This window comes from Poecilia mexicana, unplaced genomic scaffold (genome assembly GCF_051168715.1).
Source record: "Poecilia mexicana isolate PSO_F unplaced genomic scaffold, ASM5116871v1 scaffold_2, whole genome shotgun sequence".
NCBI lineage: Eukaryota > Metazoa > Chordata > Actinopteri > Cyprinodontiformes > Poeciliidae > Poecilia > Poecilia mexicana.
Window position 1 is genome coordinate 12,875,617 of NW_028263371.1, and position 11,891 is coordinate 12,887,507.

At 37.8% G+C, this 11,891-nt stretch overlaps 2 protein-coding genes across 2 annotated transcripts; one reads left to right on the forward strand and one right to left on the reverse strand.

Annotated features, from left to right (window-relative positions):
- Positions 1-1,416: 1,416 nt before the first annotated feature.
- On the forward strand, positions 1,417-5,391 carry pdcl3 (phosducin-like 3). Its single transcript, XM_014974908.2, has 6 exons — positions 1,417-1,526; positions 1,948-2,065; positions 2,491-2,581; positions 2,778-2,921; positions 4,317-4,525; positions 4,880-5,391. Exons 1-6 carry the CDS (start codon positions 1,521-1,523, stop codon positions 5,026-5,028), a joined length of 717 nt encoding a protein of 238 aa, XP_014830394.2. The 5' UTR covers positions 1,417-1,520; the 3' UTR covers positions 5,029-5,391.
- Positions 5,246-11,104, reverse strand: nms (neuromedin S). Its single transcript, XM_014974909.2, has 7 exons — positions 10,815-11,104; positions 8,850-8,896; positions 8,453-8,509; positions 6,951-6,977; positions 6,799-6,852; positions 6,422-6,496; positions 5,246-5,739 (listed from the first exon to the last, which is right to left on the reverse strand). Exons 1-7 carry the CDS (start codon positions 10,885-10,887, stop codon positions 5,707-5,709), a joined length of 366 nt encoding a protein of 121 aa, XP_014830395.1. The 5' UTR covers positions 10,888-11,104; the 3' UTR covers positions 5,246-5,706.
- Positions 11,105-11,891: the final 787 nt, after the last annotated feature.

Consider the following 11,891-nt stretch of genomic DNA (forward strand, 5'->3'; position numbering starts at 1 on the left):
CAGATCTTTTAAAGCAATCTAAGAACAAGCTATCTAGGACTGCTAAATTCTTGTTTGAGCAGATATGCAGAAAACTGAAATGTAGAAAGTAAACAAGGAAAATGCTTCATTGAGAAAAAAAATATTACTTGCAAAAAATTATACCACATTTTTTAAAAAATAAACTAGTAGGTTGTTTTTAGTCTTTAAAGCACATTGTGTCTTTGTGTGGCTTTAATGTTCAAATATTTGCTTGAGTATTTTTTATTAAAACATATCATTTTCCAGTATAAGGGTGTCTTTTTGTGTGGTGAACTTGTTAACACTGTTGTCTTGCAAGAAAAATGTTTAAAATGTCAGTCTGAGTTTTTTCTGAGTGGAGTTAGTGTGTCTTCCTTGTGCATGTTTGGGTTATCTCTAGTTACTCCATCTTCCTCCCACAGTCCAAAAACATTCAAGTTGGGTTGATTAGTCTCTTAAGTAGCCATTAGGTACGAGTGTGTGTTGTGTGTGTTTCTGTGCTGAACTGGTTGACCCTTTAATTTGCTGACAGTTACAGATACACACCACAGCTGAAACTGACTGGATTTGAACATCCTGTATCAGGATTGGGAGACAAGGCCAAGCTTGACCTCTGCCTATAGAAATCATCCAAGTGTCATAAGCCACGTCCATTTTATTCCACAATCTCTGTTACCTGATCTGAAAGCTCACATAGCCTGCAGTCTTTGCAGACCAACTTGTTTCATGTGAATTGTTTTTATTGATTTTTTTTGTTTGTTTTAACCTATCCTTCATTGGGTATTTATGCTAGCAACTGGCGCTAACCTACCACATATTACTCTTATGATTTTGTCAGCTACTGATACTTAGATCTTAATAGTTATTATTTAGTTTTGTAAGACATTCAATCACTTGTGCAACATGTCCTATGTTTGTTTTCCAAATAACATAAAACATATACAATGTCATGCAAAAGTCTAACTTTCTGGGCTGACTTTAGGCCCCAGTTTTTCAGGATCCCAACAACACTCCTGGTTCCTATCTAAATAATTTTTTTCTTTTAACTATGTTTATTTTTCAATCTTCTTCACTTGTATATAGAGTGAATGTACCAGACGAACTATTAAAAAGCATGTCGGTTTGTCTGCATCTGTGTGTCAGAGTGGGCAACACCTGTTTGGTTTCGCTGTCAGCACCGTCACGTGGAATGTTGCGCTCCCACGCCTTATTTGGTCATATTGAGCTCCGAAGGAAGTCGGTGTCACCTTTATTTTTGTCGTACTAGTGAAGCAACAGTTCCAGATATTGTCAACTGAAAAACACAGAAGTCTGCAGCAATAAAAAAATAACGGAGCACAATACGAACATAGTTATAGAAATTAGCCGAATTTTAGAATTAAATAGCACACGTGGCATTAATTGGAGCAGTTTTGGGTTTTGTAGTTTCTTCCGGAATCACCCAACGTGAGCTCCTTCTGTTTCCGTGACAGGGAGTAGAGCAGTGGTGTGATTTCAAGGGACTTTCTTTACTTGACAAAATGCAGGTTAGCTCAACTTTTTATGGTTCCATAATGAATCCGGTTGACTTTTTGTGAGCCAAGCGATTCACTATGACCCGATGTCGTAGCGCTGGAAGTAAATTTACGACACTTCAGACTGAAGCTGTGACACCCAGCTAGCAGAGAGGCATCTCAGCCTAGAACTTTTAAGAACGACCACATTATTAATGAAAGAGACGGTTTAAAATGACAATTTATCTCCCCGAATCGTATTAACAGCTAAACAAACAATATTTATGAACAGTAGTGTGTTTTTTAAGTGAGTATGGAACGAAAAATGTAAAACAGAGAAAGGTTTCGGCGTTCATATATGAATTTCAGCTTTTTAAAAATTATTATTATTACTACTATGTCAAAAACAGCTAACAAACAAAAATAAAATTATCCACTTTTTTTCTACCTGAAGAACCCGAACGAAGACACAGAGTGGAATGATATCCTGAGGAAGAAAGGCATCCTTCCTCCAAAAGAGATTCCTGAAGATGATGAAGAGGAGGAAGTGGCCCTTCAGCAGCAGTCTGTTGGTATGAGTATTTTGTTTGATGGAAGAGACGGGAAGCAAGTTATAAGGATATGACTGGATGTCACGACACAGAGGCAATTACTGCGTTAAAAATGGTTGTGATTGCATTTCTTTATATTTTATATAAATTGATATTTGTCAATGCTTTAATGGAATCATAATTGGAAAAACTAGATGATGTTTAGTTTGCAAACATCATCAATTAAAACTAATGAATATCATGATGCATTCCCACCCCTCAAAAAAACCTCTATGATAATTTCCTTTCTGTGAAATTATCATAGAGATTTAGATTATTGCTAAGTACCATACAAACATTTGGCACCGTGTGCTCATTAAATATTTTAACAGATCAAAATTTTATTATTTGACTTATTTTCAACAAATAGGTGAGATGTAAGCGGTCACTCATTGTTGTCTCCGCAGTGAAAACCTACGAGAGCATGACGCTGGAAGAACTCGAGGAGAACGAGGACGAGTTTGGCGAGGACGACGAGGCCGCCATGGAGATGTACAAGTGAGTAAAAAGGATTTGGCTTTCTCGCATCGTGTGAAAAGATCTCAAAAACCGGAGATGTTTGAAAAACGTAGGTTTTTATCGTATTTAGTCCAGTGGTAATGCTGGTTTATCCAGTCCAGTATTTACTCATGGTGTGTCGACTGGGGGGGATTTCTCCGACTCGGAGATGTTGACGTACCGGATCTCTTTTCAGGCAGAAACGTCTCGCCGAGTGGAAGGCGGCTCAGATGAAGAACGTGTTCGGAGAGTTGGGTGAAATCTCCGGGCAGGATTACGTGAAGGAGGTCAACAAGGCTGGAGAGGGGATCTGGGTGGTGCTGCACCTCTACAAGCAGGGGTAGGTCAACCTGTAGATCAGCTTGTAGGTCAACCTGTAAGTCAGTCTGTAGGTCAGTCTGTAGGTCAGCTGACGGTCGATGTAAGTTAAGACACACTGCTTCCCTTAGGGGTGCTGCTGATAAATCTGCTCCAATTTCTTAAATTTTTCAGAGCGATCTTCTGATACTTGCATGACAAACCGTTCTTATCCGCTGATCTTATTTACCTCCTCAAAGGTCTGACAATCAGCCTCTGTCTCTGTCTTCTCTCCCTTAACAGAGGGCCGACTGACAGACCAGCCCACTAAGGGTGGGACTTATCGTATCGTTTATCATTTATTTTTAACAGTTTCTCGTCATGATAAGAATTTTGACTTATCATTGTCACAATACATTTCAGTTAGTTTAAAAAAAGGTGTAAAATGTTATTTTTTACTATTTTCTCCTCTATTTTTTTCCCTACAAGAACATCAATATGAGTAATATTTGTGTTATTTTTTATTTTATTCACTTATCATTATTATTATTTAGTATTTTTTTTCCCCTCTCTTTTCATCAACTTATTCTATTGTGTCATCACTTTTGTCCAGAACTTTGGTGGAGTTTTACACCTGCTTTTAAAAGTGCTATACAAATAAATTTGACATTGACATTGTAAATTCAGAAAATACGACAACATGAAGTCTGTATGTGCAGCTTAGTGATGCCAGTTTTTCAACGGCAGCATCTATATACGTGGCGCCATGAATGCTGTGCCGTGCAGTTACATAATAAAGAAGTGACAGTTTTTAATCATCATTTTTATCGTTACCACAGTAGTGCTACAAAGTATCGTCGTAAAAGTTGAACTCCATGTCGCCCGGCACGTCTGTATTTACCCGATTAACAATAATCGCTCCACTGTTGCCAACTTGGCAACTTTATTCTATATTTAGCAACTTTTCAGATAAAAAAAAAAAAGAAAATTGGTATCTTACAAAATTGGAATCAGCAGGTCAGGCTTTTTAAAGGCCGGTGATCAGCTAAAACAATTCAACGCCTGTTTTGCCTATTTTTAATCCATGGTGGAACATTTTATTTTGTAAAACTTAACCTAATGAATTCAGCCTATAGCAAAATATTTAGGTTGATGATGCCTTTTAAATTTAACCATAGACATTACTGGAGAAGAGAAACGGCGTAAAGCTGCTTTTTGTGGTGACTTTAAACATCAGGAAAAGACTAGAAAACAAACCTAAAACCAAAGTTTGATAGATGATCAGACACGCTTAAAACAAGTCAGTGTTCCTGTGGTAACTAACTTGGACCCGACTTCCTTTTGTTTACTGCTTCTTCAGACTATCGAGACATGAATTTTTTTCGTACAAAGTTGAGAGTTCAGTGCTGATCTCTGTGTCCGTTTGGTCTCGGCCCAGCATCCCTCTGTGCACCCTGATCAACCAGCACCTGAGCGGCCTGGCCAGGAAATTCCCTCAGACCAAGTTCCTCCGATCCATCTCCACCACCTGCATCCCCAACTACCCCGACCGCAACCTGCCCACCATCTTTGTTTACTTTGAGGGAGAGATGAAGGCCCAGTTCATCGGCCCGCTCGTATTCGGAGGCATGAACCTCAAGGTCGAAGGTAGGGCAACATTGTTATTTTTATTTTTATTTTTTGGTTTTAGCTGAGGTCGGAAGTGTACATAAATCTGTGCATTTCAGATTTACAAGTTTTTCTAAGTGTTGCTAGGAAACAGAAGCACAACATTTGACTCTGCGCTCTGTAACTGCACCCAACGCTCTCGCCTGTAAATTATTGTATCTGAAGTGGAAATAAACTCCTGACTTTGGGAATCGTGTGCAGTTTTAAAAATTTAACCTCCCGTATTCTTCTGTTTCATTTTTTAGTTTGAGAAACTTTACGTGAAATATTCCCTTTGTGTTTTTTCATTGTTTGCGTGTTTCTTTTTGTTTTTATTTTTATTTTTATGTGCAGAGCTGGAGTGGAGGTTATCGGAAACCGGCGCAGTGAAGACCGACCTGGAAGAAAACCCCAGGAAACAAATCGAAGACAAGATGATGTCGTCGATCAGAAGTTCGCTTCCGACACGGAAGGACAGCGGCTCTGAGGACGAGGACGATTAAAGAAACACCAAAACAAAAAAAACACTCCCAACAGAGGAACACGCCTTTGGAGACAGAACATTAAAGAACCGAGCAGGACCTCCTTTGTCATATATAATCTTCTTTTTTTTATTTTTACAGAGCTCAGTCCTGCTTAAAGGCACGTGGGCAGGCCACTCTGCTGGAACAACACACCTCTGTTTTCTTTTTGTAACCTTACACAACCATTAGACACAAATTTTAACTGTTTTTTTTTTATTATTACATGGTAATTATGTCACAAAATGTACATATACATTTCATCCTCCTTTAATTAGAGTTCGCCCCTTTTTGCCACATTTAGTTTCCAAAGTTCTCTTTTGAAATAAAAAAAGTCACTGCTGATGAGAGTTTTAAAGTGTTTATATCTTGTTTTAGAGAGAAACTCGGTAACATTCGGAAGCATCGAGACGCAGGTGCGTCATCGCAGAACGGTCGTTTTTTTTTTCTTTTTTTTTTTTTTTCGTCTTTATAAGTAATTTTCTGTTCAGGAAAAAAATAATAAAATGTTTCTGTCCAGAGCCAGAGATGCTGCGTGTCGCTCGGTATCGGTAGACTCCTCATCCAGGCCGGAGCTGCCAGCTGCTCCTCCTCCTACTCCTCCTCCTCATTCTCATTGCGTGTCGTTTCCTCCCCTGACTTTCTCAGATTCCTCCTCCTTTACAGCATTCCCTCTGGCAGGTCTCGGAGTTTCTGTTCAATTAGCAGCAGGTAATGAGAGGCAGAGAAATGTCAGTGAAAGCCGGCAATGAACAAGAGCAGTGATGAAGAAGTTGATGCGATTTATTCGGGCTCCGTCCTAATCACTTCTTCTTCTTCTCTGCCTGAAAGGTTAAGTCTTTAAAGGCAGAGGAGAAATAATGGGACGAGTCCTTTTCTCTGACGGTGTCTGGACTTTAACATCCTGCAGAGTGATAAGTTATTGTAGACGATGTTTTTTGCTCTTTGCTTTTTGTTCTTATTAAAGGAACAACTCAGAATTTTAATAAAATGACTTCATATGAGTAGAGATGTGGCTTCTGAGTCGAGTTAAAGACATGCTGCTCCATTCTCTGATTTTACTTTTTATAGGTTTATGTTTGAGTAAAATAAACATTGTTCTTTTATTCTATGAACTACTGACAACATGCCTCTGAAATTACAAGCAAAAAAAAGTATTTATTTGCAGAAAGTGAGAAATGGTCAAAATAACGAAAAAAGATGCTGTGCTCTCAGACCTCAAATAATGCAAAGAAAACAAGTTCACATTCATTTAGAAACAATACTAATGTTTGAACTCATAAATCAACGTTTGGTGGAATAACCAGGAGGTTTTATAGTGCAGTGGGCTCTTGAGTTTTTTTTCCAGAGCTGCAGGAGTGAAAACTTTTCTTACCACAAGCAGCACCTTCTTCTTTCTCCTCTGGGATAGTTTAGGCGAAAGTCGCATCAAAGGGTGAACTGAGTGGGACTAAACGAGAAACGGAGATTAGATCATTAATAGTGGTTAGGCGGAATAAAAAGGGCTAAATTATTGATCCCACCCCTGAGTATTGGTTTTACAGAATAAAACAACTTTATTGTCATTAGTCAGTGATTTGTACGACCAGCGGTTGTGCTTGGATGCCAATTTTCTTTACATTTTTAAATTACTTTAGTGAACATCTAGAAGGAAATTTACATCTGAATACGATGAATGATGTACATATGCTCCGTGTGTGATGGGACTTGTTTTTACAAACACAGACACTTCCGGCCATCTTTTTGTCTCACCTCTTGTTGAACAGCTCCAACAGAGTTGCGTGCTTTGGAGTAATGAAACAGAAACTGTGGGGTAGAAAGAAAAAAACATCAATATTAAACTACATGCTGTTGTTTACCATCCAAATTATAAGTTAAATATAATAAAACTAAGCAAATCTTACCCTTTTGAAAATATTCTGAACTTGCTCCTGAGGAAGAAAATTAACAGATTAACATCAGAAACATCAACTGAAAAAAACTGTTATAACTGCATCTGTCATAACTCTAGAAAACAAATATACAAGAGGCACACAGAGAAATTCAGAGGCGTTGTCTGCTTATCCAGGTTGTTGTACTTCTGCATGTTCTATCTCTATATATTTCCCTGTGTTTTGTGATAACGTCCAATAATTGTTCTGCATATTTTACCAACTCCATGTGTTTTACTTCTGCACCGGCCCATCTGTGAAGCACGTCTTTGATTATTTGCCAGTTTCTTGTATTTTATTTTACCACAAATGTTGGATGCTCATAATTTCTGAGTCCTAAAGAACAAGGCCAGCCTGAACTCACTGCGTCAGAAAGACGTAGGTTGACCTCGGCGTTAGATGTATCAAGTGAAAAGCTTTGACCCTGAAAAAGTCCAGGATTATAACATTTCTTTTACTTTTTTTTTAACCTAGCAAGCTAAAAATAAATTATCTCAGATAATTGCAACTTTATGTCAAAGCTGGTTGAGTCCACTTCATTCCCTGTGACACCATTTGATTTGGAAATAAAAGCTGTTTAATCTTAACACAATCTCTTGAGTTAGAGAGGAGAGGTGAAGTACTGGTAGAAATAGCATCTCAGTGGTTATACTCAAAATAAATTTAGCTGTAAACTATAAATGGGTTCAGTGAATCGGCACCAAAGATAAAGCAGGAAAAGTGGTTAAAAAAAAAAAAAAAAAAAAAAAAAGCATCCAGTCCCACCCGCTTAACGCCATTGAAACAAAGTAGTTATTTTCTACTTTGTCATGATGGCGGTGTTTGGTGTTGGAGATACAGCACACCGCCCAGGGTGCCATTGTGTCAGGGGGTGGCCCTTTTGTGAAAAAAGCTAATTTGTTAGTTTTATCACAAAAAACATATTACTTATCCCTGTTTCCGATCAAGAGATATTGGGAACGGCGATAGCTAAAGCCTAAAATATCTGCACTGATCAAAACGTGAGTTGAATAGTTCTATGCTGAACAGATTCACTAAAACTCAGGCTGAGGTTTGACAATTTCTGTTCTTTAAACCCTTTATTCTGTTTGTAAAATCACGAAAGAGCTGAAAACTGAAAGAAACCCAAAACCGACAATTCATTTATAAAACTTTTCTTCATTTTCCTTAGGTTTCTTTTTCCAAGAATGAAATCTGCATCACAGACTTTTTTTATTTTTTAAATGCACTAATAGAAACTCCTCAGCTGATCCCGGCAGCCATTTGCGGAAAACGTCCTCTGAGTTTGGTGAACAATGGCATCATCGACACACATTATCTCTGAGAGGAAAATACATCATCGCTCTTTCGGGAACCGAGGCTGACGGGAAATGCGGTGCTCAATCTTTTCTTCTTCTCCTCAATCTTAAATGTTTAATGTTATCACGGCAGCCCAATCGCTCGGGGAGTCCAGAGCGATTGTGATGTCGACTCACCTCGTTTTGGTCTCTCCACAACACATTACTCATATCGTCGCTCTGGACGCCTCGCACCTTCGGACAAACAACAAGAGCTTTTAGGATTTTGTTAACGGATTAAAAGAATACAGTATAGTATTCAAAATAAATGGATGCTTTTGGAAAGTCCATAGGTTTAATTACGGCTCAGCATCACTACTGCTTCATCTTGGTCTGGCTGCTACACATCAGAGTGACCTATTGTATTTAATTGGACTTTTAATTTGTGATAATTAAACAAGATGGCTGCTTCAGGGCCATTAAAATAGAAGGAAATGGCAAAAACTGTGAGACATCAAAATGAACATCCATGAAGAGGGAAGAGGGACTGATGAGGGGTGGTGAAAAGGTGGATGAAGAGAAGTTATTTCGCTACCTTTCGTAATGCGGTGTCATCCCGCCACTGTCCAAAAAGACTGGCATCTGGACAAACAGGACATGTAAAGTTAGCATTCTCTAATTACGTTGCATGAGAAACAAAAATATGGCTGCATCTCCAGCACTTTGGAGTGCACTCTTAATCCATCCCGTAGCAGTTAGCTCCAAAAAAGTGATTTGAGCCATTTTTAAATGAGATTTGCACACTGAATCAAAGACTGGGTAATTCTGTGTGGCTTCAGGCGAAATGAGGGGACTTTTAAGCAGCGGTTTCAAATCCAATCTAACTAAAAAATCCACAGGATCATTAAGATCTCTTAGGGAGAATCTAATCATTAGTGACAAACAAAACATCAGCTAAAAATTGGTTTCAGCTGACCCCCAGTGGCTAAACCGCTTAATGTCACCATAACGCTGACTTGTTGCTCCAGCAAAGTCTGCCACTTACTATGAAGGGAGCTGATGAGAGGGAAGGAGAGGAACAAACCGTGTTGTAGAGACTGAGATTAACTGTGGTGCTCTGTGTGTGTAAGATTTGAACACAAGCTACACATCATTCAAACTATATTTAAATTAAGAATTAAACGAGCATGTGTAAAATGCTAAGCCTGTGGGACTCTGGCAATTGTGGATAAGTTTGTCTTTTTTTTTATTTAACATTGATCTAATCTGATTGAGATCAAGTATATATGCTTTAAAGACTGCTCTGGAATGCCTAAAATTTCATATATTATTTTTAAATAAAAATTGTTACTTATACAGGTGGTAAAGTTTATCCAAATTTCTCACAGCATGACATTTGCAGTTATGTTTTTAAATATGGCTAACATGTTGATTAGTATCAAATGTACTAAAAAGGCACATCAAGCTGGAAAGACGTCATATTTTATAGACAATAATGATCAAATATCACTTAACATTCCTTCACCGCCTGTATTAAATATTTTGTATAAGCATTAGCCTGTCAATATTACTTTTTCCATTCCTTATTTTTGCACCTTTACTTTTGTTAAACACACATTTACCTCTCAGCTTTTACTTGTTTTTATTTGTTGTTGTTTTTAACGTCAAACAACTTCTGAACAGAGTTTGAAGAACATGGCTGCATGCTGCACAGCTTTGAATTGTTCTACATTGTAGAATTTAAATGAATACACTTTAGTTAGTATCATGTTATGTGTCTCATATTCAATATAAACCATTTATAATCCTTACAGCTTTCTTATGTAGCCTCCGTGCTAATTTAGCCATAATCAGGGAATACATGCATTCGGATGAGGCTTGTTAGTGAGATTAAAAGCACCTTTAGAAAACAACAACCTTTAAGTGGGTATTACATTTGGTTTTCATTAATCCCACTTCTCTGTTTGGTTTAATATTTTAACACAATCTAAACTTTACACTAATTGGGGGAAATCTTTTTTTATTATTATTCTAAAATTTCTTGTTTTTTTTATAACTGCCTTTTTTTTAGCACAGATTTATTGAAACATGGTTTTCATGTGTTGCTGAATATTTTCATTTTTGGAAAATGCTACCTAAATTCCCAGTCCAGGTATGTTAAATAAAATATTTGGAGGATAAAAAAAATAACATTAAAGCCCTGTCAGGCTAGCAGAGCCCTGCTAATATTAGCAATATTTTTCTCCCCCATTTATGAATAAACATATTTATGGAGTTGGAAAACGGCAATTCATTATTATTATGATTTGCTTTTATTTATTCTTTAGTGAGCTCAGGCATTATTTGGTATAACCTTAATAAAAGTACATTTCTTAAAAGGACATTGTTATCTATTTACCCCCAGCAGCCTCCGGGTTACTCAAATTAAACTATTAATGTTTATAAAACCTCCGCACAGAGTTTTACACCTCGGACAGATTATCAGTCCATATTTTGACACTGAAACACGAATTGCAATTAAATTAAAAACCAAGTACTTGGTAAAAACCCTGTCGCTCACCTGTTGTGCTCAAACATCCAAAAATCCCCAACAAACACAGCAGGAAAAGTTGTCGCACCGTCGGTAGAGTCATCTCTCTCGTTTCCTCGCTCTTCTTCTTCTTCTTCTCCTCCCTATTTGTGGTTCTGTTTATGATTCTCTGACCCGCTCGGCTCGGTTCGTGTCTGCTGTGACCACGTCGTGCTCTCGTGCAGCACTTTAAACTCTTCGCAGGCTCTCGGGCAACCTCACCGTCGACCAATCACAGGCCGATCCGATAATCGGCCGCGTGCGCAACTCTCCACACTCACTCCTCCGCGCGCGCATCACCAGTCCACACGGGCTGCCGATCACTGGGATTACCGGACTGATGTAAACCTGTGCTTACGTCAGGACATAGATGCGATTGTCGTTCGGTTAGAGGATGATCATAGTTTTAAATGAGCAATTAATCCAAAGACTAGACCAAAGTTGAGCTGGAATAAGTGGGAAATAGGAGGAAGGTGTGCCGCAGGTACATCAATATAGTTGTAGTCATGCGTTGCAGGAACATGACAACTTCTTCTCTTTCTCTGATTGCTGGAATTTGCCGCAATAACCAAGAGTTTATTTGTTTGCATCATTTCTAAATACATAACAAATACATATGTGTGTATTTGTAACATTTCGAGAAACAACGAATTTGCACTTTGTTCGTCATAAACACAAAAAACTACTTTTTTGCCATAAGTAATTTAAGTTAAAAATATTAATGATATTAAGTGATTTCAGTTTGCTTTAAAGTTCTAAAAATTGTAAGGGAATGTTTAGCAAGCACTTGACACTAAGTGGTGGAGGTGTGCAATACTACGTATTTTGGTATTGATTTGTTACAAAGTATTGGTATCAGTATCACCGATACTGATAGTTTCTAAGATTGATGTGTCACAAACTACTGACAATTAGGTGCTTTTGTGTTACTTTTTTTCTTTGTGTAAACTCTGTTCTAGGTTTGAACAAAATAATTCAAAGTTTATACGTGTCTATAAAATACTTTAATACAATATTGCATTTTTCCTAAATAAACTGCAAAAAAAGACAATTTGAGAGCAAATCAAA